Raw genomic sequence first — 25,293 nt, 5'->3', positions numbered from 1 at the left:
AGAAGCTAAACTTGTTTCTAGTTTCTTCCTCTGCCACTAGGCAGATGAAAATGAAAGTTCGAAACACAAATTAAAACTGTCAATAAATACTGGTTTTCTCGCCTAATTTAGGATTCAAAGTGGAAGTTTATGAATTATGATCATTCAGGTGGCTCGATAGTAGAAATATGGTCACAAGGTCTTTCATTTGAATCATTACTTTTCAATCAAATGCAAATATTTTAAAATTAGAGTATGTATCAAATTAAAAAATGACAATGAAATGAAGGGAATTTGCTTCACATACAATAATCATTATACGGCAAAGTTTGTCAAATTCCGAGCATCCCATTAACAGACATATATTTAAGTTTGCCAAAGTTTGTCAAGGTACGCTTATTTTTTTAGTTAAAATGTTAGTAAACTACACCTTAAGTATTTTAAAAAAAATCGCAAAACATGCTTCTAGGAAAGAAGTGAGAATAGATTAGAAACAAAGCTACTCAGGTGAATTTTAAGACAATCCTAAGTATAATAAATTAAAAGAAAAGGTGTGTTTTAAGACAATCCTAACAGGTGAATATGTTATCGCATGAGTTTGTCATGGCTGCAGCTGAGGAGAAATTAAAGCGAAGAGGGTTGGTAAAATATTCACAAACCAAAGAAAAGGTGTGTTTTTTTTTTTCCTTCAATACATAAACTATAAATATTTTTCATTTTTCTTTTATTATCCAACCTTTCCAGGATCCAATATAATTAGCCTACTGTTATATGTTGCGGTACAGATCCGAATAAATAATTGCCAGCCTGAATCGAACGCCTCATAACTTATCAATCATGGCAATGCAATACAATATGTTTGGACAAAATGTTTTATAGTATCTCTCTCCATCTGTTCAACCAATTGAAGTAGACCCCTTAACGGCAAAGCATCAAATTTGCCTCAAATTTGCAACGAGGGCACTGGTAAACCATAATTCTGAACCTGGAAGATGCCTTCCACGAGATTTTTCTATACTCCCGTGTAGCTGCGTACATAGGAATTAGAAAGAATTACATGGTCTGATCATTCATATTTCATACAGAACTGCAGTTCAATCCCTTGATTATATTGCGATGCCACATCGCACTATTAGGATTAAATCTCAATTCCCACGTTGGCCAGTAATGCAAATCTTGCTTCAATGTTAGGACTCGTGGCTTCCCATTGAGGTGAATTGTCCTTACACGAACAAACTCGCCATGTTCTAGTTCCTGCCATTCAATAAATAATTATAAAACATGAATAATTTGGGAGAATACCAAAAAAGAGCAGCTTGGCTAGTCCTAGAATAAATGCGCAGCCAAAAAAACATAATGCCATGCTAATCAAACTGTGGTAATAGATCTTGAGTCATCCTAACAAAAATTACAATATTCTTTACAAATCCAGATTTCTCAGTCATAAAAAGGAAAAAGCTTGTAGTTACAAATTCCTTAAATGTTTCATGTTAATAAATAACTATGAAGCACGGGGATGCATGCTAGGTGGTGTTCCCCGTTTCCGGTACTGCATGGGAATGGGATGGATACAGCTAGGAAACGGCCAAGGGACGTCGTTGACTTACTTATTGGGTACGGCTGACCAAGACGGGGATGACAGCATTTTGTGGGAACGTATTGGGGACGGCAGTGGCCTACACACGCGTCCCCACAGTCCAAAATTTTTTTTTAAAAAAAGGAAAAAAACATTTAAATTAGGGCTTCCTCTCTTTCACTCTCAGACCACTAGCCGATTGCAAACCTTCTGCGTGCTGGTGGAGGGCACGGATCGAAAGTTCGGCCGTCTGCGCGATGTGCCAGCATACGGCGGCAGCACAAGCCAGCATCAGCAGCAGCCCCACGCGTTCCAGAAGGTGTTCAAGGCGTACACGAGGCTCTGGAAGCACCAGCAGGAGAACCGCACGAAGCTGGTGAGTGCAGGTTGAAGCGGTGGGAACTTGACGAGATCGCAAGCCGAATCAGACTGAACCAGTAGAAGGTACTTCCAAGGATCCGAACCCAACACCAAAGATCTCGAATCAAACCACCAACGAACCACCAGCCAGGTTTGCTTTCACACTCTCTCTCTCTTCGAATTTCCATGTTTGCTTCCACCAACCATATTGTCATACCTCATCGAGTAGATGTGTTTAGTTGGTGGTCTATGTAGATGATATAGTCACCACAGGAAATGACTAAGAAAAAATTGAATGGTCTGCTGCACTTTGTTTCATCCTAGAAGCCTGAACAACTGAGCTGAATTTTTCAAACCAAGCTCGTGGGGATTGTTTGAGTCCATAAAGAGACCTCCGAAGTTTGCAAACCAAGCTAGATAAATAATAAAAAATATTAAAAAAATTTGCCATTTCCTAACCGTACCCATATCTTGGGATTTCTAAATTTGCCGTTTCCCATCCCCGTATATGTCCCCGTCCCCATTTTGGTGCATCCTAGAGTAATAAAACAACCTTTATTAAGTGGGTAAATTAATCATATAAAATTTAAAACTCACCATAGATATTCCACATGTACACATGCCATGCATTTTAGGGTATTCAAGATCACCACGGGCATCATATCATATTACATATAAATAAGCTCGAAGTTATAAAATTGGTTGGATGGTAAAAGGAGAAGAGGGAAAGGTATAAGTAGGAAGAAAAGAAAGATAACAGCATATAAGTGTGAGTTCCATCCATGCAACAGTAAATTCCATACCTTTGTCACTTTAACGAAAGAATCTATATTTGGAGTTGGTTTTCCATTAATTTCGACTATCCACTGAAGAGCATATAGACCATACCTATGTACAGGACTCCCATGGCACCACCTGTGAATTTGACAAATTTTGTTGTAAGCAGATGCTGTAGTCATGCAAGCATGCAATGCAAGAACAGGAGCAAGTTATTATTACAATTCAGACCATACATCTAGTCACTAGACCAATATCGAAGGCCATCACATGAAGTTGGCATGACAGCAGCAGTTTGCAAACAAAATACAATAGGCCTTCATACGATTTTACATATAATAATCTACGAAGCACGGACATTGCTCATCATTGCGGTGTCCGTGCGAGTCCAACACCGACACCCGTACAACACGTCTCTGACACTGCTCCGGTGTCGGATTAAAATATTAATTTTTTTTGCAGTTCCAACACTAAAAGACAACTTTGACACGGCTTCAGTGTATAAAAAAATTATTTTGAAATTTTTAAAAGACAAATTTCAAATTTAGAAACTAGAAAGACAGAAACTTATCGCATATGCCTCTCTATTTCTCCTAATTTCCTCTTCTTTGCTGGACTGAGGCACTTTTGATTTTGGCTGCCCACTGTTGCACTGACTAATCTCAATTCTTCTTGTTAATCGTGAGTTTATGACTTCCATAGTTCCCAGACTTCCCACCCTCTTCTTCATTTCTCATTCTCGACTAGCATACTTCCTTTGCTTTAAAAAGGAGTGGCTAACTCTGTTTTTATTTCACATATGGAACCCGGTGGTGTACGATATTAATTTACTTGTTATGTGCGTGTGTGTGTCATATTAATAATGAGACAACAGTATCTCTATTTGATATTTGCTGTTTGTGTGCCATATAGTGTCAAGATAATTGTAGAACTTGTGCTGTGCGTGTGATAGATTGACAGCAAAATGCCATATAAGTCATCACAGTCTCTTTGCTTTTTAGATGGAAGGATGGATTAGATCCCTTTTAACTTAAGGGAACATTGAGCCCAAATTGTGAATGATGTCTGTTTCCAAGTGTATTTTTTTTTTTTACTCATTATAATAGGAAAATGTTATATTTGAATTATGTGTGTGTGTGTCGAGGTGTCCTATATTTTGGACATTACAGGTGTCACAGTGTCCGTATCGTGTCCAATGTCCATTTCTATGTCTGTGCTTCATAGATAATAATCCTACCATGCCACTCCATTAAAAAGGCACTTTTTTACCCTGATGCAGACTTGAAAATTTGCAAGTGCAAAGTTAAAATCATACCTTGCCACATATACACCATGACCTTCTTCGGGAAGAAATCCAAGAGCACGCACTGCTGGATGTGGATCTTGGACAATACAACCACACCAATTAATTGCACGAGCAGTGCCATTTCCATCCCTAACATCTGTTCCCACAAAAAGTTCAACCTCTTGTCCCTGACACAATCACACAAATCAATCAGTAAGGCACAATCATAATCCATATGCCACAAATAAAGAAAGATAAAGTTTCATATTTTGCAGGCTCCACAAACTCAATCAAAAAGAAAGAAATAAAACAACTTTAATCAGGGAGAGCAGATATTGTCACATACCTGCCGGAAAATAGTCAAGTGAAGCTTCCCATCATTGGCGTCGGATTTGTCTAAAGCTTGGCAAGCATTTTCAATGTCACGGAAGCATGTGACTGGTTCTTTGTTGATTGCTAAAACCATATCCCCTTGTTCTAAAAGATTCTCAGCCTTTGATCCAGCCAAACAACCTTTAACACGTAAAACCTGACGTCTTACTGGATCTTTCTTAACAAGTGCCTACAATAATTGTGACCAAATCAAGACAATGGACATCAAAACTAGTTCTTTCATGTTTCAAGAAGTGAAAGAAGGTAAGGGAATCCAATAAGTAAACAACAAATAAACAAGAGGCAATATAAATTATCCTCTACTCCTCTTGCTTGAAATATTTCTTGAGGTATTAATGGACAACTTATCACCAGTACCAATCCATAATGTCACTTTTCTAATAAACACCCATGATGCCAATTCTAGAACATAAAAAAAAATCATTTGGGTAAATTATACTGTTCTGGTATTAAATTATAATGTAAGGGGAAATAGAGTGAAGCCACCATGGATATGTTTCTTAAAGGGGCTTTTCCAGATAATGAACTAGTCTTATTGACCATTCCTCATGTGCTTAAGCCTCAAGTCATAACTCATAACAACATTCATCACAATTCACAAATAGCATCTAATTTCATATAGTAAAACCAAAAAGAACTTCTACAGTAATCATCAAAAGAAGAAAACGGATTTTCTACATGTTGGAGGCATCAGATGGTACTGCATTCAGTTAAAATGGAATGCTATCTATGATCATGGATATACATTAGTATTTGTTGTTGCTTCTATCTTATTTAGTGCAGGAAGGACTACACTAGAACCTTAAATCTGGTTCATATGCAGAAAGAATAAAACCTTAAATAGCAAATTCAGCCATGGACAGGTAATCATATATATATATAAGGTTGTAATGTAGCATTTTTTTAAAATTTTAATAGCTAAAGTGAAAAATAGTATTACATATTGTATGCATAAGGAAAGTAGATATCCTACAGGTAAAAACTCAAAACTATTAAAAGCAAGATATCCATACTTGAATCCAATCATCACTTAATCCAAAACTCCGAGCCTTTGAAAGCAATGTTGGATAAAGTTCAACCTCTAGAATTCTCACAAGTGGCATAGGCCTTTCGACACCATTTATAAGAAGAGGTGACCCATTTGCACCTGATATAATCTTGTCAAGAACCTGACTTATTGCATAAATTGGAATACCCCTCACAAATTGATGATCTTCTGAGGTGCTGCAACCAAATTTCAGCTGGAACAGAGAATTTTAGCATCCACATAAAAAGTATGTCACAATTCAGTCAGGGTTCATCATAAAAATACTCCCCCTCCCTTTCACAAGAAATGAAAAAAAAAAAAAAGTTATATGTCATGGCCCACCCTAGGCCATGACCCACATACAAGCTAGTTAACCTGGCAAGCCTTCAAAATAAAAGACTTAACAGTTTAGCAAGAAAAAGGAAGCATAATAATTCACGAGTCCTATATTTCAACAAAATATCAGTCAAAATTTTGGCAAAGTTTCTCCTATATTTGTTTTCCTAATTATAAATGAAGAGGAATAATGAAATAGAATTCAAGGAACAAATTTCACACTCTAGGCCTTTCTTAATTGATATTAGAATTTTAATTGAAAAGGAATAATGGCATTATAGACTTCAAGGACCAACCCACCATCAGGTAGCCTTTTGAGGTTTGTGTAAAATTTGTCTTCTCTCGTCTCTTTCTAGTTTTCATCTTTCTTCTCTTGTACTTCTTCTACGAGGACACAACTGTTTGAAGTCAGGCTTTATTATATTAAACAAATGAATAAACCAAAAACCATAGTATATGACTATATGTACATTGTTTCAAGCCTCCCATCAGGAATTTTACTCATGACTGGATCATATAGACAAGGTCTAATTCTTCTTTAATTTCTAATTTTCTATTTGGAAATTAGTATTAAGGTAGCAGTGGCCACATTCCTAGTTACCTCAGTGGTCCTTCATTAGTAAGTCATTTATAAGTACAAACGTAAGCCCTTGTTAAGGCTTGTTGTATGTCCTAACCTTGAAATGGGGCAACCTTATCCCCTACTTAACTTCTATTCACTAAAAGAATAGAACTTAAGGTTAATTAGCATCAACTGTGAAGCAATCTTGCTAAAAGTTTAACCTGTTAGAAGACTTGGGAGTAGTTTTAAGTAAAATTTCTAACACACCCCCTAATGCAACAAAATAAAAAAAATAAAAAAAGATTAGGAGTGTGGACATTGCACAGACTCACCCAAATCTTGTGCTGAAAATTAAATTAATCTAATAATAAAAATAAAAAAAAAGCAGTACAAAGTTTGAACTTCTGATTATCTAGTCTAACTAAAAGCCACTCACTCATATTATGCCATGCCAAAGGATGAACCCTCCTGAAAGCATAAGCTGTTCAAAGAAGGCTCGAGAAAGGTTTTTATTGACGTCATCAAGTATTAGTTTTATCATTCAATTTTCTTATAGCAGTTTTTCCAATAGTGGCCCTAATGAAAAATGTCCAGATCCATCCCAGCAAGCAGAGAATAAGTAGTATAAACCTGAGTTGAGAAGCTTCCCCATATAGCTTGGACCCTTCCTTGTTCGTCTGTTAGCACACCCGAAAATGTACTGCCAAAATCTGTATTTTAACAAATGAATAGTAAGACCTTTTTATCTGTACAAGTAACATGATTTAACAAACAAACAAACAGCTATCCAAATTCACCTGTATCAAGCTCAATTACTTCCATATTGGTTGCTCTATAGCGAGGGGAATCAGCAGATCCTATATTTAATGCAGCACAAGGATTGGTAACAACTGATTTCCTAGAAGTTGCTTGCAGACTTCTACTCAACCCCACAAGATAAACAGAATCCCCCCGGCGTAATGCTGGCTCTGAACAAGAAAATGTACTAAACATGAGTCTTTCAACAATATAGATAAATAATTGTAAAAGCCCTCAAACTTCTGCCTTCTCTCATCATCTACATCTAAAATGTTTATATCTTCAAACAAAACATTATTTACCTTTAGAATATTCCCTCATCCCTTGTTAGAGTAATTTAATCATTTACCAGAAGCAATTAACTTCAACTAGAAAATGTAAAACTATATCAACTACAAATATATATAGTAATAAGTTCATACAGAGTTCATCACCTCCACACATATCATGATATCCTCACAGGTAAGATATGTATTCCTTGACAGAAAGGGGACATGAGAAATTGGAATTCATAACAACAAATCATAAAAAGATTTTTCTTTTATTATTCCCAGTCCCATTCAACCAAAGTATGGATAGTAGTCTTTAGTCACAGGTCAATGAGAATGGAACATGCTCTTCATTCCCAAATCTGGATCTGATAAAGATGAAGTCGCCTTAAAATAGTAGAAATTTAGCAATTACATGTTGAAACCCACCTGGAAGTAACTCTGCAGCACGAACAACTGAACCCCCAACAGGTCCCAATGCAGAGGGATCATATGATATAAGGGCATAATTGTGAACAGGATGGAGAAATACCACCTGAAATAAGGAAGAGGGACAATAAGCTAAAGAAAGACAACCTTCTTGTTTATTCATTTATTTTATTGGTGTCACATTCTTTTAGAAAGATTTACCTCTCCTGGAATTTCAACTGGGAAGGCGGCGAAAGATAGCATTACATCAGAAGCAGATATTGCAACTGTATTCTTGTCAACTGCAACTAATCCCATATCTTGGGAATGATAAATTATGACACCAGTTCCAAAAAAGTGCTGTGAATGAACACCATCAAGCATACAAGATGGGGGAACATGAACCTGCATATACCACACGATTTTAGAAAAACCATAGGAAAACCAGTAAGTCGGCACCGGTTCAGTGCTACAACATCAAGCATTGTTGTCATAACTCATAAAAGTGATTATATAATACAGAAATTTTTCATCAGAAAAATAGAAATGTCCCAGATTAATGAACTTAAACACTTAAATATGACAGTTATGGGTGGGGAAAAGATGATTTAAAAAAAAAAAAATCAAGGGACACCGGAAGCCATATTGCTGCATTCCCATCAATCAAACAAAAGGCTGATAGGAAAAATTTGGACCACATATCACAACTAAGACTAAATTATTAGATGGACAAAAATAAGGGCAGCCTGTTTCTATAAAACTCCCACAATGGCAGGGTCAAGGGAAGGGTCAGATCCATTATGGGTCTACCTAGTCAGCCTTTGCATTTGCAAGAGACTAATTACCCAACTTGAAATCACACAGCAGCAACTCTAACCGTTCCAAGGCTCCCCTTAACAATTAGACTGACAATAGAAACAAATGAACTATGGCAAACCACAATTATAATGACATCAGTTTTTATACTACATGGAAATTCACTGATTGTCTACTAGGACTGTCCAAAACAAAAGGTAATATTTAGTTAAGGGATTAGAAAAGGAAAACATCAAGGAACTTGTGCAATCCTAAAATTGATCTCAGGCTCCATACATCCACCGATTGTCTACTACAACTGTCCAAAAACCATACTTAGAGGAGAAATAAGAGATATATTGAAAAGAGAATCACATATTGAAAATATCCTTCTCAAGAAAGTCCAATGTAGTCTTTATAATCTATGACATCCACCTTACATGCAGAAGTGGTATTTATCACTGACAATCTAAGAAATACAAATACAATGTTTTCCATTTTACCCTTTGTTGTCGCAAGAAATAATAAACCAAAGAGCTCGGTCAAAATTCGGTTGCCAACACCTATATCTTATCTATGCTGGGTACAAATTTTCATACCACACACCTCACATGAATTCATCATACAAAAAAATGCTTCAAAACATTTTACTTTTTCTTCAATGTTTTGCTCGAAAATGATCAAAAATCAAAATGGGAAATTTTGATTTCAAAACATTTTAAATGCTCCAAAAAAAGAATTTAGGAATCTTACAAAAAAAAAACAAATTGCTAAAAGTAAAAATTTGTTTTGGATCATGAAAAAGAACAGATTTTTTAGATCCTTTAAAACATTTAGGGAAAATTATACTCACACCTCTCAAATTTAATGAAATTACACTTGATCATCGATACTCCTCCCTTTTTTAACATTACATTGATCTTCCCTGATTCATATCACTGCATAAGAAATCAAGGGAGGTCAACAGGAAGGGTACCCAATGCTGTTATATAAATTGACAGGATTTTGTAGTGTCAAAAAAAGGAAGTGTAATTCTGTTAAACTGAAAGGGGTGAGTGTAATTTGCCCTAATCAAAGTCTGTTAGTTTTTTGTACTTTTTATAAGAAAATATTTATTAGACAATGTATTTTTTTTTAATATATAACTGCATATAAATTTTATAAAAAAATTTAAATATATATTCTGCTGAAGTGTTTATAGATTCTTTAAAATTTATTGTACCCTATTAAGTATTAACATTTCCTGTAAAATTGACATACTGGCCTGTACAAGAGTAACTTAGCTGCCAACAATTTACATGTACATCATAGTATACAGAACAGATTTTGAAAGTTTTAAAAGATTACTTGATTATGTATAAAACTGATGAGTTGAATATCATAATACAAAATAGCAGGACAGCTTGCTGACGAAAAACAGGTGGGTTACACATGTAGATCAGTAAGGTAGGAGACTAGGAGTAAATGTCATATGCATCAGTTCTAGAAAATTGTAGGATATGTCAAATCAACTATTAAAAACATATACCTAAGTATATTATAAAATAGCTGTAAAAACAAAATTAACATAGCTAGGTTTATTCTATAATTACATAAATAATAAAAAATGCCTCAGTCACCTCCGCCCTCCAGAAAAAAACTTTTTGAACTTCAATGGTGACAGCTTCTGAGTTTGCTAGAAAAGTTCAAATAATGAAAATGTTCCCTGTTTCCAAATATCAGAAACACACACCAAACTGCAACAATTCATGATAGAGACATTTTGAAACACTTCCTAATCAGTTAAGATAACTTCCAATCAGGCCAAAACAAGAAAAAAGAACGGAAATTCATGTTAAGACCACAAAAAATTGTTAAATTTCAATAATTTAAAAAAGGAACATATATTGTATGAATTTTATATAAAAAAAAAGAGAAAAATTCATCTTAAACCTTCAAAACAACAAAATTTTTAAAAGTTTTGGTACTTTTTAATGAGGACATCCCAAAACTTATGGAGGATACACCATAATGAGGGCATCATATAATTTTAGTATCATTCACGCACTCTATACATTCCAGTGAAGCCACTTAGCAAAATTGTGATAAAATTTCTACAATAATACCTCAAACATCACAAGAGTAGGCTCGATCACACGTTCAGCAACTGATGCATTTGCTGTAGCTGCAGTTGCACCCTGATAGTCCATTAACATGTCATCCTGTATAATACTTGATTTTTCTAGCTTAGTTTCCCTTGAGTCATTTAAGGAAAAATCAGCAACAACATTTCCATCAGCTGATAAATCTTCATCCACTTTTCGTTTTTTCACCACACCATCAGATGCATTGTGGTGAGATACACACTCTGAGGGATCTTCACAATTGGTTTCCATGCTAGTGACACCATCAACCAACTCCTGACTGTTATCTCCACACACATGTCCCCCACAAGCATGCTCACCAGTTAGTGAAACTGACTGTCTAGATAGATTTTCAACATCTTTAGCACCCAATGATAGGAAGGAGGAATCAAGCTTAAAAGCAGGCTTAGCATTCCAAAGACCAGTACTGTCATCACGAGTGTATATCTGAGGTGGTGCATACCATTCATGCCGATCAACCGTCACTAACACAGACTGCAGCCCCATCAGCCATGTTAGTGAAACAATCAGAAATTTGTCATACCTTTTAAATGACCTCCGAGCACAAATGCAAAAGGAACATAGATACAAACATATAAATAAACCACTGCTTCTAACATGAAAATACTATCTTATCAGATCGGAAAGTCAATCCATTTCTAATATCAGCCACAAATGTCAAGTTCAATTATCCACAACAACATATAATATTGAACATAGATACAAACATATAAATATACCACCGCTTCTAACATGAAAACATTATCATGTGATTCATGTCGGATCAGAAAGTCAATCCGCTTCTAATATCAGCAACAAATGTCAAGTTCAATTATCCACAAAAACATATATTGAACATTGTTGTAGTGCTGACAATCTGCTAGACTAATATACCAGTAGACTCCAGTGTAGAGTTAGAATAAAGTTTACATCATTAAGCCAATTTTCAATAGAATAAACTTTTCATAAAATCCACCTTTGTGTCAAAAAACTTACAAAATGTAAACCATCCCTGTATAGTTAGATGCTTATTATAAACCAATAACATATAGTCATATACAACCATAAAAGCTGACTTCTACAAAATCTAAGTAAAATAATCTAAATATGTATACCAATCATATGTATAAATAGTAACAAGTATACCATTGCATACCCTAAATCTTATAGACCAAAGAAAAAGAAAGATACTAATAAATAGAAAAGCTCATTGTTTTCTTTGAAATATCCTATACACAATATAATCAATGAGGGGTTGTTTTCTATTCATGAACCACTAGGAAAATTTTATTGCAAATACATAGATCAAGGTTTAAAAAGGCCAAACAATACCATTTGAAAGTTATGACAAGAAGTAATAAACAGTATCTGCATTGTGCAAATATACATTAATTTAAAACTATATGTTGTTTGCACAGTAACCATTACCTTCCTTCGATGACGATCCATGTAGCTTATATATTCCAATGGTACTCGAGCACCCCTGGATAGCTTAGAAAGAACTGATATCAGTTCGTCAAGACATGATATTTCTTCACCAGCAAATTTCTTAATTATTGCATGGCGAGGAACTCCTGCTCTGAAGAGCATATATCTGCAAAAGGTAAGTATCACATGTTTAATAAAGTACATGATATATGCCAAAATGTTAAATAAATATCAGAGGGATCCTCTCCCTCATCCCTCTAGGAACAACTCTTGCGTATGAAGACAAACTTCATGCTAGACTCAGGGTTATTTGCTAATTTGTCAAGTGATGAACAATTTCAAGGAATTCTAAAATACAAGAGATAAACTTACAAGATCATCATAAAGTTATAATAAATTAATAATCTCACTCACATAGCTCTATACATAATTTGGATAAGCATAACCTATCATCAATATAAACTACAATTCATTAATATTTTCTCTGGCCATTAGGCTGTAAATATGTATCAAGTTTGGTAAATTCAATGCTTATCAAAGTACACATACCCTGGTTCGGCCACATAAACAAGCCCACAATGGAAACGGAAGTTTCTAGCCTGCATTAAAAAGATGATAAACATAACCAAAATGAGGCAGTTTGCTTAAATTGGAAGAGTAATGGAAGCAACCTTGGGGAGGGGTGAGTAACATATTGGGAGTTTTATGACACAGTATATTCTCGAATAACTATGTTACAGTAACCACAACTAGAAACAAACTGGTACCCTTGAATATACAATAAGAAGGTAAATCAACCATTTAGAGGAAATAGTAATTTAGTATAAGACCAAAAACATCTTAAATAGAGACAGATGGACCAATAGAATGAAGGAAAAAGGCCAGCACACAGAAATAGATGGACCAATAGAATAAAGGAAAAAGGCCAAACACTTCTCTAATAATATCTTAAATATAAAAGAAACATGGTGAACATTCAAGACATATTTCTTCATTTGAACAGGCACCTCCTTCGGCCTCTCAAACAGCAAGCCAAATCATATTCAACTAAGTTTTCTGTAGAGAGCACAAAATAAAATAAGCATTCCAATTTCTGAGTTCAGTCCAACTAACCTGCTGATAAGAAAGAGGATGTATTACTGCCCCACTAACTTCTAAGAAATAATCAGGCGTTATTGAGTGCAAATCTTGCACCTGATACAAAAAAATTTTAAAAAGAAAAGAAGTTAGCACAATGGTAAGCAATAATTGGATTTTCAATAATCATTATTCAAGCAGCCAGTATAAATCTTGAGCCAGGTTCATGTTAGTAACTAAGAACCTACTTTTATGCTTTCATCAGATTCTTTCTGTTCAATATTACTTCATGGGTAAATATTTTCCCTATTTCATGGGTGGCACGATGCAGAGTGCTAAGTTTGGTTCGTCTTGAGTCCATACTTCATAAACCTCTTTTGATGGGCGATCAGGCCACAAGTCAGGTCAAACCCAAAATTATAACTATCATGCATTTGATTACAAAGAATTAAAGAATCACAAAACTTCAGAAAATTACTATCTAGCCACTGTATTGCTTTCAAACAAAATTGTTAAACCAGTATAATTCTAGTCTATCATTGACTGTATTTTCAGATCTTCAAAAGCTAAGTTTTGATGAAATTAGAAGGATATACAAAGTAAAAGTTTGATGATGCTCTTGATTTATTTACCATTTTATACAGTTAGGTTTCCTTCAGCCCCTCTCTTCAGAAAGAGTGGAGGTTGCAAGTAGATCACCATGATGCCCTTCCCATAGAAATGATAAGCATTGGGTATGTCAACAAGTACAAAACTACTGATAAAGTAAATATCCAAGAATAAGAATCTCACCAACAAAGTTAAACTTTTTGATGTGCCACCCCTTTCAATTTGTAATTCAATATTCTTGTTTACACTGTCATCAAGTAGAGTCTCCAGTTTCAGGAATTGAGTAATGACCTGCAATGAATTTTACAGAGTCAAGTTCTAGAAAACAAGCTCCAGTGTCTAATACCAACCACAAACAGTACATGGACAGCAAAAGACCCTGTTTTTACTAAAATACCCCAGTGTTAGCCCTCCATAATCAAGTATTACCTTTTTATGACCAGTTCATTCTTCTAGTTCTAGATGAAACATAAAGCCCAGTGTTTCACCAAGGACGATAAACAAACTAAATCTATATCAAACAAAAATTAACAGAGAAACAAAATGGGGAGGGTAGGGCAGGGGAGCAAAAATTTGCCCTTCAAACAAACTTACTTCTCCATTGACACGAACAAGTACATCACCCGGTTCCAAATGTTTATAACCCGGACCACCTGGAACCTAAACAAGTCAAGGAGTAAAGCCAAAGAAATTGAAATGGAATATCAACTCAAAAAACATTAACATTCTACATAACAATTTGTTCACCACAGAGTCCACAACAAGCATTCCAGTTTCACCAGCTGGAGAAGCATGACGGACTATCTGCATAATTTAAGAGCAGTGTATATAATTCAGGGGATTTTTGAAGAAAACTGCTACTGAATAAAGATAACCTCAAAAAATTATATAATAAATAACCTGCTCTGTCTCACTTCTAAGGCCAAGTCGACGAGTCTCATCAAACCCTTTATGGAGAAATGTCATCTATATCAAATTTTACACAAAGAGGAAAAAAATAAGATTGTGGCATACCCAAAGGTAATGTCTATTTACTGAACCAAGAAAAAAAATCTGTACAACCATCTCTAATCTCATCCAATATATAAGAAACAAAAAAATTAGAAGATCAGCAGATTAAAGATGCAGGGAACAAAAATATCTAGAAATTACAAAATGATAAGTGTGAAACCTCTACAACCAAAGCACATCTGTAATGAGCAGACAAACAGAAAAAAGATGGGGGGATCTTGAAAGCACTAATTACAGCAAGTGTCTCATGTTCTATAACAAGCAGCGAAGAAGTAAATTAAAGATGTAAGAAATAAACATTATCTTGAGATTACTTAAAGATACAACATATGTCAGTATTTTCATGCAAATCCATCACCAAAATTTAAAAAAAAAATAAAAATGGTTGATTCAATAACAATGGCAAAACTGTAATCAAGAAATCATATAGTTAGCATTTGACATTTTACACAATATATAACTAGTTGGTATCACTTTCAATGTCTATAAAGTATAAATATATGCCGATAACCAAATATTTCATTTCATGTTCTAACAGTCTCAGATGCAATAAGTGCACTGAGAAACTTAGCAGAAAAATAAAGTGGACAAGTCTAGGCAAGTCTGGACACCAGTAGGCCTTATTGCCATTTGCCACAGCAAAATATTTCAATTTACCAGGAAATTTCCATTGGAAAGAAATTTAATATAGTCAATATTATTGACTGCAATGCAGCATACAAAATATTTAAGCTTCAGTACCATGAAATAGATTAATACTAAATCATGAGAAAAACACAAAAGGAAGAATCTGCAAAGAATAATTGACAGACCTGAAGCGTACCACGAGGTATAGAAACTGCCTTCCATTTATCAACATAAGTTTCACTTTCCTTTTGAAGAAACCTTAATGCCCTCACAACCTGAAATGTAAATCACTGTATTTAGTTGTTCACTTGTCCTAATTAAATTAGTCCATCCCCACTAGAGGAGCTGAATTTCTCCTTGATTACAACAGGAAGCGTCAGACAAATTCAGCAAAAGTATATATCAAGAGCTCACTCGTTCTAGAGGTAGAAAGAATGCTGATGCACTTGATGACTTGCTCCCAGCATTGAGGGCCACTGCCCTGCCTTGCCAATCTATAACTGGGGAACCACTTGACCCTCCTTTGGTCCCAGATGCTGCCTGAAATGTAAAAATCAGGAGATATATGGTTGCAATAAAGGAATGGGCAAAGGCAGGATATGCATATCATATACAGTAACTGTAAATCACTTCTAAAAAGGACTTCAAAACCACATCAGACAAATCATTTGGTCTACGAAGTTGCCCAGTGCTGGTACAAATTGATTTTTAACCCCTTGAAGTTGATTTTCTTTCCCTACCATTTTTAGCAATGAAGCCTGCTTTCAATTCTAGCATATTTCCACATAAAGTAATAAAAAAAACTGAGGAAAATTCTAGTATAGCATTGGATAAATTACAAGACACCTAGAAAATTAAAATACAAAATAGGAAGGAAATTAAAGGATGTAAAATTTGAAGATTAAAGAAAATAACATCAACAAACTCATAATTTGAAATTTTAATGTAAATGAATTAAATAATATTTGTTCTCACTTACTTGCATATAAAATGTGTTGAAGTCATTATACCCATCCCTGCATTATATAATAGCTTAATTATCTAAATTCAACCCGTTCACAAAAAGAGCACAAAAAAGTTACAGATATTCTACAACATACTTCTTATAATGAGGAGCATCCCTATCCAATCGAGCAAGAGTACCAGCCAAAATGGAAACCTGAAAGCAAAAGCCAAAATAAATATACCAAAGTTATTGGGAGAAAAAGAACCAAGGTAATGTTAGAAGTTTAGAACACGTGATTCTTTTACATCAATAAAAAGCAGTGGCAATCATGAACAGACTTAACCATGAAGTAATGTCTTAGGCCCAACGGTGAAAACTGATGGGTGTCATAAGAAGGAACCCCTATCTGCAACCCAATCCATAAAAGAGACCCCAGACAAGTTCTCTAAAGTCTATTCTCGACAAAAAAACATCTCTCACTTTAGGGCCCGACCCTCTCAGATTGAGGTAAAGCATCCTCAGCTTCAAGATGGCAACCAGGCTTCAGCAGATCAACACGCCACTCAGGATAAGGTTCAAAATCAGAGCTTCGTGGGCACAGAAAGGAGGTTAAAAAGTGTAATACAGTGCAGTGATGAGGTGCTGCAAGAGGCTCAGCAATTATGGCGCCTTGGAGAAAACTTAGGTATGGAGACAGCTACAGATAGCCTACATTTCCTCCACAGCTATGCTTCTATGGAGTGTAGAGACAGAAAAGAAGCTAAGGAGTTGGGGAATAGGAAACTTCCTCAATGAATATCCTATCCTATAACATTAGAGGGTTGGGTGGAGGTATTAAGTGGGCCTCTATCAGGAATTTGGTTGGGAAGCATAAGATAGATCTTCTTTGTTTGCAAGAAACAAAGAGGGATTCCATTTACAAGGCACTTTGTCAGGCTTTGTGGGGTCAATCAGACTTTGATTGGGAATGATTTCCTGCGGACAACACAGCTGGGGGGCTCCTTTGTGTCTGGAATAACAATAACTTCCAGGTTGATATTAAAAGAGCTGAAAGGGGTTTTATCATGTTGGAGGGGGTATGGTTGGTAGAGAGTCAGAGGGTAGTGGTGGCCAATATTTATGCTTCTTGTGAGCTAGAAAGTAAAAGACAGCTATGGCAGAGGCTATACTTACTGAAGAATCAGTCTCAGGTTCAGTGCTGGTGCCTTGTAGGGGACTTCAATTGCATTAGACACCCAGCTGAAAGAGTGGGAAGCAATCTCTGTATTCCAGACACTAACCTTATCGCAGAATTTAATGAATGGCTAGCTGAAATGGAGGTAGAGGATATTCCTTGCTTGGGCAAGCCCTTTACTTGGGTTAGGCCTAACGGTTCTTGTAAAAGCAAGTTAGACAGAGTGCTGGTCTCTGATGATTGGGTCTCTAAGTGGCCTGATAGTTCCCAACACAACCTTGAAAGGAACTACTCATATCATTGCCCTATCATGTTGAAGTCTAAAAATATTGATTGGGGCCCTAAGCCTTTTAGGGTCTTTAATGCTTGGTTGCACAATAAGGACTTCAATAAGGTGGTGAGGGACTGCTGATCTGCTAACCAGCCTATGGGATGGGGGGGATATGCCTTGAAATGCAAACTTCAGAAAATTAAACAAAGGTTAAAAATCTGGAGCAAAGAAAATTGTGGAGACTTGGGCAATAAGGTGAAGCTAATCCAGCATAAGTTGAATGACTTGGAGAATTCCCTCACAGCTCAACCTACTGATCAGCAAGTTCAAGAGCTCAAGAAAGCCCAATCTGACCTATGGGAGCAATCTTTTCTTCATGAATCAATATTGCGATAGAAATCCAGGTGTAAGTGGATTAAAGAGGGAGATAGTAACACTTCCTACTTCCACAAAATCATCAATTCCAATAGAAGGAGGAATGCTTTGAGGGGGATGCAAATCAATGGTAGTTGGGTAGATAATCCTGCTGCCATTATGGATGCAGTTCTTCAGCATTTTAAAGGCAGGTTTGCTGAACCCTGCCTGCACAAACCCAACTTAGATGGGGTCTCTTTCAATGTCTTGTCTTCAATCCAGAGTGAGGTGTTGGTGGAACCATTTAAAGAGGAGGAGATAACTAGTGCAGTGTGGGCTTGTGGTAGTGATAAAAGCCCAGGGCCTGATGGGCTTAATTTCAGCTTCATTAAGCACTTCTGGAGGGAACTGAAACCTGAGTTCCTTAGGTTCTTCTCAGAATTTTATGTGAAGGCGTAGAGAGAGGAAGACTAGAGATTTGGATCAAGTAAAGTGTGTTAAGGATGAAGAAGGCAAAGTCTTAGTGCATGAAAAAGATATCAAGGAAAGGTGGAAGGCGTATTTCCACAACTTATTTAATGATGGATATGGATATGACTCTAGCAGTCTAGACACAAGAGAAGAGGACCGGAACTATAAGTACTATCGTCGGATTCAGAAACAGGAAGTAAAGGAAGCGTTGAAAAGAATGAGTAATGGTAAGGCGGTGGGGCCAGACAACATACCTATTGAAGTGTGGAAAACTCTTGGAGATAGAGGTCTTGAGTGGCTCACCGAACTCTTTAACGAAATTATGAGGTCAAAACGCATGCCGGAGGAATGGAGGAGAAGCACGTTAGTGCCAATCTATAAGAACAAGGGGGATATACAAAATTGTGCAAATTATAGGGGAATCAAGCTCATGAGTCATACCATGAAATTATGGGAAAGAGTGATCGAACGGAGATTAAGAAAGGAGACTCAAGTTACTGAGAATCAATTTGGTTTCATGCCGGGAAGGTCGACCATGGAAGCGATTTATTTATTACGGCGGGTGATGGAGCAATATCGCATGGCCCAACAAGACTTGCACTTGATTTTTATTGACTTGGAGAAAGCGTATGATAGAGTGCCTAGAGAGATTTTGTGGAAAGCTCTAGAGAAGAAAGGGGTTAGGGTTGCATATATTCGAGCTATCCAAGATATGTATGATAGGGTATCGACTAGTGTTAGGACACAGGGTGGAGAGTCAGACGATTTTCCCATCACAATTGGTTTACATCAAGGGTCAACCCTTAGCCCCTACCTTTTTACCTTAATTCTGGATGTCCTCACGGAACAAATCCAAGAGATAGCGCCGAGATGCATGCTTTTTGCAGATGACATAGTCCTCCTTGGAGAGTCGAGGGAGGAGCTGAATGAGAGGTTGGAAACTTGGAGACGAGCTCTAGAAACACATGGTTTTCGCCTAAGCAGAAGCAAATCGGAGTATATGGAATGTAAGTTCAACAAAAGAAGGAGGGTTTCTAACTCAGAGGTGAAAATAGGAGACCATATTATCCCTCAAGTCACACGGTTTAAATATCTTGGGTCTGTAATACAGGATGATGGGGAAATTGACGGGGATGTGAATCATCGCATTCAAGCAGGATGGATGAAATGGAGAAAAGCATCGGGGGTGTTATGTGATGCAAAGGTACCGATCAAGCTAAAGGGAAAGTTTTATCGGACTGCGGTAAGACTGGCGATTTTGTACGGAACAGAATGTTGGGCGGTCAAGAGCCAACATGAGAATAAAGTAGGTGTAGCGGAGATGAGGATGTTGCGGTGGATGTGTGGTAAGACTCGACAGGATAAAATTAGAAACGAAGCTATTAGAGAGAGGGTTGGAGTAACGCCTATTGTAGAGAAGATGGTGGAAAATAGACTTAGGTGGTTTGGGCATGTAGAGAGAAGACCGGTAGACTCTGTAGTGAGGAGAGTAGACCAGATGGAGAGAAGACAAACAATTCGAGGCAGAGGAAGACCCAAAAAGACTATAAGAGAGGTTATCAAAAAGGATCTCGAAATTAATGGTTTGGATAGAAGTATGGTACTTGATAGAACATTATGGCGGAAGTTGATCCATGTAGCCGACCCCACCTAGTGGGATAAGGCGTTGTTGTTGTTGTTGTTGTTGTAGTCTTCCCCAAGGGTCTCAACTCATCATTCATTGCTCTCATCCCCAAGATCAAGGATCCTCAACTTATTAGTGATTTCAGACCAATATCTCTAATAGGTTGTGTCTACAAAATTATTGCAAAAGTACTATCTAATAGGCTCGCCTTCCAAAAAAAAAAAAACTATCTAATAGGCTTAGCAAGGTTATGAACCATCTCATAGATGAAAGGCAATCAGCCTTTGTTAAGGGCAGACAGTTGCTTCATGGAGTTTTAATTGCTAATGAGGTTGTGGAGGAGGCTAAGAGATCTAAGAGACCTTGCTTGGTGTTCAAAGTTGACTTTGAAAAAGCATACGACTCTGTGTCTTGGCATTTCCTCTTTTATATGATGAGAAGAATGGGGTTTCATGAAAAGTGGATTGGCTGGATTAAGGGGTATCTCTCATCAGCATCAATATCCATACTAGTGAATGGTAGTCCTACTTCAGAATTTAAACCTCAAAGAGGTTTGAGGCAAGGGGATCCATTGACTCCTTTTTTGTTTGACCTAGTTGCTGAAGGCTTGACAGGCATGATGAGGGAAGCTGTCTCCAAAAACTGCTACCACAATTTTATGGTGGGAAAGAAAAAGATCCCAGTCAATATACTTCAATTGCTGATGATACTATATTCTTTGGGGAACCATCTATGGACAATGTCACAGTTATTAAGGCCATTCTCAGAAGTTTTGAGATGGTATATGGTCTTAGAATTAACTTTGCTAAGAGCCAATTTGGTGCTATCGGCCAGACTCAGCAGTGGTGCAGATCTGCAGCTGATCACCTGAACTGTGGCCCCCTGCAGTTTCCATTCACTTATCTAGGGATGCCCATAGGTGTTAATCCGAGAAGGAAGGTGGTGTGGGAGCCCATAATTAGAAAATTCGAGGCTAAGTTGAATAAATGGAACCAGAGGAATGTCTCAATGGCAGGCAGAACTACCTTAATAAGTTCTGTCTTGACAGCGTTGCCTTTGTTTTACATGTCTTTCTTCAAGGCCCCTATAGCAGTGATAAATAGGCTAACTTCTATCCAAAGACACTTTCTATGGGGTGGAGGTGCAGAAGGTAAAAAGATAGCTTGGGTGGCTTGGGATCAAGTCTGTGCTCCTAGAGATAAAGGAGGCTTGGGAATCAAAGACATCAAGGCTTTTAATAGAGCCCTTCTTATCAAGTGGAAGTGGCTGATGTTCCAACAACCAGACCAATTATGGAGTAGAATTCTCATTTCAAAGTACAAGGGATGGAGAGGATTGGAAGAGGGCCCTCATAAGCAGACCCATTTCTTTTGGTGGTCTGATTTGAAGTCTATAATTCATCACAGCAGCATGGAAGAGGTCTTAAAGCAGTTTCTCTGGAAATTGGGCGGTGGTGATCAAATATTATTTTGGGAAGACTCTTGGGTGGGTGATGGAATAACTCTTAGAGATAAATACCCCGAATTGTATCAAATATCCTCTCAAAAATTTCAGTTAGTGGGAAGCATGGGGTCCTTTGGAGAAGAAGGTTGGGAGTGGGAATTCTCATGGAGAAGAAATCTTTTTGACAATGAGCTGGGGAGTGCTTCAGACTTTATCGATCGGGTCACAGCTCTAAGCCCTAATGCAGCTTTGAAGGATTATTGGGTGTGTGGAGCTGATCCAAAAGGAATTTTTACTACTAGCACTGCCTACCTTTGTATTAAAGGTGATCAGCCAATAGGCTACCTAAATCGTGGCTTCAGCCAGCAGTGGGAAGTCAAAGTACCTCCTAGAGCCCATCCTTTGCTTGGAGACTACTTTGGGATAGGTTACCGACTAAGGAAAACTTAACTAGAAGGCAAGTTGTTATTGAAAATGATCTCTGCACCTTCTGCCAAAGTCAAGTTGAATCTGCCTCTCATCTCTTTTTCACTTGCAAAAAAGTTATGCCACTGTGGTGGGAGTTCAACTCTTGGGTCAAGGAAGACAGAGTTTTGCATTGTAGGCTTGGGGACAACTTCTCTCAGCACTTCTCCTTGGCTGCTTCGAGGGATTCTAATAGAAAGTGAAAGATTTGGTGGATAGTAGCAACAGTATCTATTTGGAACTTTAGAAATGACATGATTTTTAAAAATCAACCGTTTGTCATCTCTAAGTTGGTCGATAATGCAATCTTTCTCACCTGGTCTTGGTTGAGGGGGTGGGAAAAGGACTTTGTTGTCCCTTTTCAACAATGGTCCTCATCTATGTCTTTGGCCTTTACCTAGTGTGGGATGTATGGTTGGGTTTTGTAGCTTTCATTGGTGGGGTGTTATTTTGTTTCTTATGTTTTCTTGTCTCAAGAAATGGCATCTCCTATATATCTTCGTAGTACCTCTGGTACTATTTATATCTAATATATAAAATATTTTTGGCTGTTCAAAAAAAAAAAATGAAAGACTACCAATTTTGGTCAGTATTTTAGGAAAATAAATTTTGATATATAACTTGATTTTAGAAATCAAAGGCCTTATAGAAGACAACAAAGGAATGTAACTGGACATATGTTGAAAACAAACCATGATCAAGATTAGAAATCAAATTAAAAAAAAAAAAACTCAGCATACATCATTCTGCTTTGTGCAACAATGGTCTATTGATTTGGTCAATTTGCCAAGAAGAACATCACTTGCTAGCCATTTGATGAGTTTGATATAAGCATAGAAACCATGTAGCTTTGTCATACGAGAATTAACTTTATAAAAAATGCAAGACTGAATACAGGGAATAAGTGGAATTGAACTATCAAATGAAACATGTTTATCCAATGCATCTTAAGTCAAAAACCGATTGCATAATGCAGACACAAATCATAGATGTGAATTTAAGATAATACCTTTTCACCACTATCATTACCAACAACTCTGATTTCTAGTCCTACACAGGCAGCTTCAGGAGCAAGAGGTATCTCCTCATAGTTCAGAAATTGTATAGCGCCAGGATCATAACAAAAGAACCCAAAATCATGTACCTAAAGAAGTGTATGTATTTAGTTGGTTGCATCAACAGGCATCCAGCGAAAGTGCAACCTCAGCAAGAATTTATTAATAAAAAAAATGAGAATAAAAATACACAGAGACACATACAAGAACTCTCTGAGGACCATAATAATTATTTATAAATTTTAAAAATATCTCCAAAGTACAGTTTAAAAATACAAGCTCTATAGCACAAAAAAATGAAATGGAGTACAGTAAAACAAAACAAAAAGGGGAATCATTTTGTCATTTCACAATTTAAAAACAAACGGAACTTAAGTAAATAATAACAGTGAAGGTGTTTTGAGATGATAAAACATTCTTCCCATGTGTTTGGTTCCACATCCAAACCTCAAGACTTAGTTAGAAACATGGAAATAAGAAGCTACCAGGGGTAGCTTTTTGCCTTCAAATGGAAGATGGATGTGATTATTAATTGACATGATGCAGTTCCAAACTAGTGTTCACGTTAGATGATCCAGAATCATATTGAAATATTAGCTAATCTGATTTTAAGTAAATGTTCACATGTTTGGTTCCACTTTAAGGATTGAAGCAACTTTAAATAACTGTTGAAACAAGGAGTTTTACTAATAACTTGCTTTTAGAATAAAAACATTCAAAAGCATAAACTAAACCACTTCAAAATCAATTTTGCAAGCACACACTTCGTTTCAATAACAATAATATCTTGATCCTCCTAAAGCAGGTAATAACAATATAAACATGTTTTTATATTTTAAATACTTGTTATTGAAAAACAATAGCGTCGTGATTTTGCATGTTCGTAGCAGCTACACCTACACACGATTTCCCTGCCTTCATAAAGAAGCGAGTATTCGAGCAAAGAAGTTTCTAGGAAGCAGAATGCATGCATAAATGACTAAAAAAAAACAACCGAATGAAAGAAAGGATTGAACTAGATCGCCAATTATTCAACGGTTCACAGCATCACATTGAGAAACCAAAGCGAAGACATCAAAAGTTCACTCACCGGATCTCTGTAAATCGGATGCACCGGAACCTCTTCGCGGTTCAGAAACATCGCTTCTGCAACCACCGGACCTACACATTCGAAACAGAGAGATCGTCAACGCGAACCGAATTCATAAAAAAAAAAGAAAAAACAGAAACAAACAGCTAGAGCGAGCGAGGCGAGGTTAATTAATTACCTGGCTTGACGACGTGGCGATTGGTGAGGATGATGCCGCGGCGCTTGTCGACGACAAAACCGGTGGCGTAGCTGGCGGCGGCGGACTCAGTGTCGAAGGAGCGGGTGGCGGTGGTGCGGAGGACGACGACGGCGGGGACGACTCTGTTAAGAGCTTTGCGCCAGTCCTCGGCGGTGGCAACGTTTTCCTGAAATGGCGGATCGATTTCCATGCACAGGTCGTCGGTCTTGACGGCGGCGCCGGAATCCAATCCTTCCGATCCCAACCTTTCTGCTGGATCTCCCATTTCTCCGATCAGTAAAGAATGCTCGATCTTCTTCTTCTTTCAACTGATTGAAACTGTTACTACTTCTCTTCTCTTTCTTTCTTCACTCTGAGCTCAGTGTAGTGTGTGTGTGTTTAGTTAGGGTTGGGTAACTGACGCTGCACACACACAAAAACAATTACTAAAGTGTTTTCTAATAGTCCGCCCCAATGACTACTACTCAGTGAGGTGAGGTTTGCGCGTTGCCACGGAATTCAGTGCCTACGTGTAAGTAACGTGTTTCGGGAAGAAAGGCCCGCTCGCTCAGAACATGGCCAATCAAAAATCCAACCCCAACTAACTAGGCTTTCAATAATTATCCAATCATCGTCGCAAATTAAATCATTTCCTTCTTCCATTACTCTTTTTTCCGTAACTTTTTTAATTCGATTTTTCATTTCTCTCTTTTTTTCTAAAATAATTTATTCATTAAACTTAAATACAAGAGATATACTATGACTTACACACACAATGCTCA

The 25,293-nt window shown here is 36.9% G+C and overlaps 1 protein-coding gene across 4 annotated transcripts; it reads right to left on the bottom strand.

Moving 5' to 3' along the window:
• Positions 1–629: 629 nt before the first annotated feature.
• LOC114382108 (protease Do-like 7) lies at positions 630–25,064 on the bottom strand. 4 transcript variants are annotated; one of them, XM_028341344.1, is made up of 25 exons: positions 24,512–25,064; positions 24,334–24,404; positions 23,198–23,332; positions 16,541–16,599; positions 16,420–16,456; positions 15,855–15,980; positions 15,626–15,715; positions 14,703–14,768; positions 14,534–14,606; positions 14,397–14,455; positions 13,986–14,093; positions 13,230–13,310; positions 12,666–12,715; positions 12,117–12,282; positions 10,671–11,183; positions 7,993–8,175; positions 7,792–7,897; positions 7,093–7,263; positions 6,926–7,005; positions 6,034–6,117; positions 5,384–5,611; positions 4,324–4,539; positions 4,008–4,165; positions 2,719–2,830; positions 630–1,233 (listed from the first exon to the last, which is right to left on the bottom strand). In XM_028341344.1, exons 1-25 carry the CDS (start codon positions 24,795–24,797, stop codon positions 1,057–1,059), a joined length of 3,435 nt encoding a protein of 1,144 aa, XP_028197145.1. In that variant the 5' UTR covers positions 24,798–25,064; the 3' UTR covers positions 630–1,056. The 4 variants fall into 4 exon arrangements, with proteins under 4 accessions (XP_028197145.1, XP_028197146.1, XP_028197147.1 ...); XM_028341345.1 differs by having other exon boundaries at positions 14,397–14,462; positions 14,550–14,606; positions 24,512–25,063; XM_028341346.1 differs by lacking the exon at positions 6,034–6,117 and having other exon boundaries at positions 24,512–25,060.
• Positions 25,065–25,293: the final 229 nt, after the last annotated feature.

The sequence above is a fragment of the Glycine soja genome, chromosome 13, assembly GCF_004193775.1.
Source record: "Glycine soja cultivar W05 chromosome 13, ASM419377v2, whole genome shotgun sequence".
NCBI classification, from domain to species: domain Eukaryota; kingdom Viridiplantae; phylum Streptophyta; class Magnoliopsida; order Fabales; family Fabaceae; genus Glycine; species Glycine soja.
The sequence above is the reverse complement of the archived record's forward strand: the minus strand, read 5'-3'. Positions and strand labels throughout refer to the sequence as shown.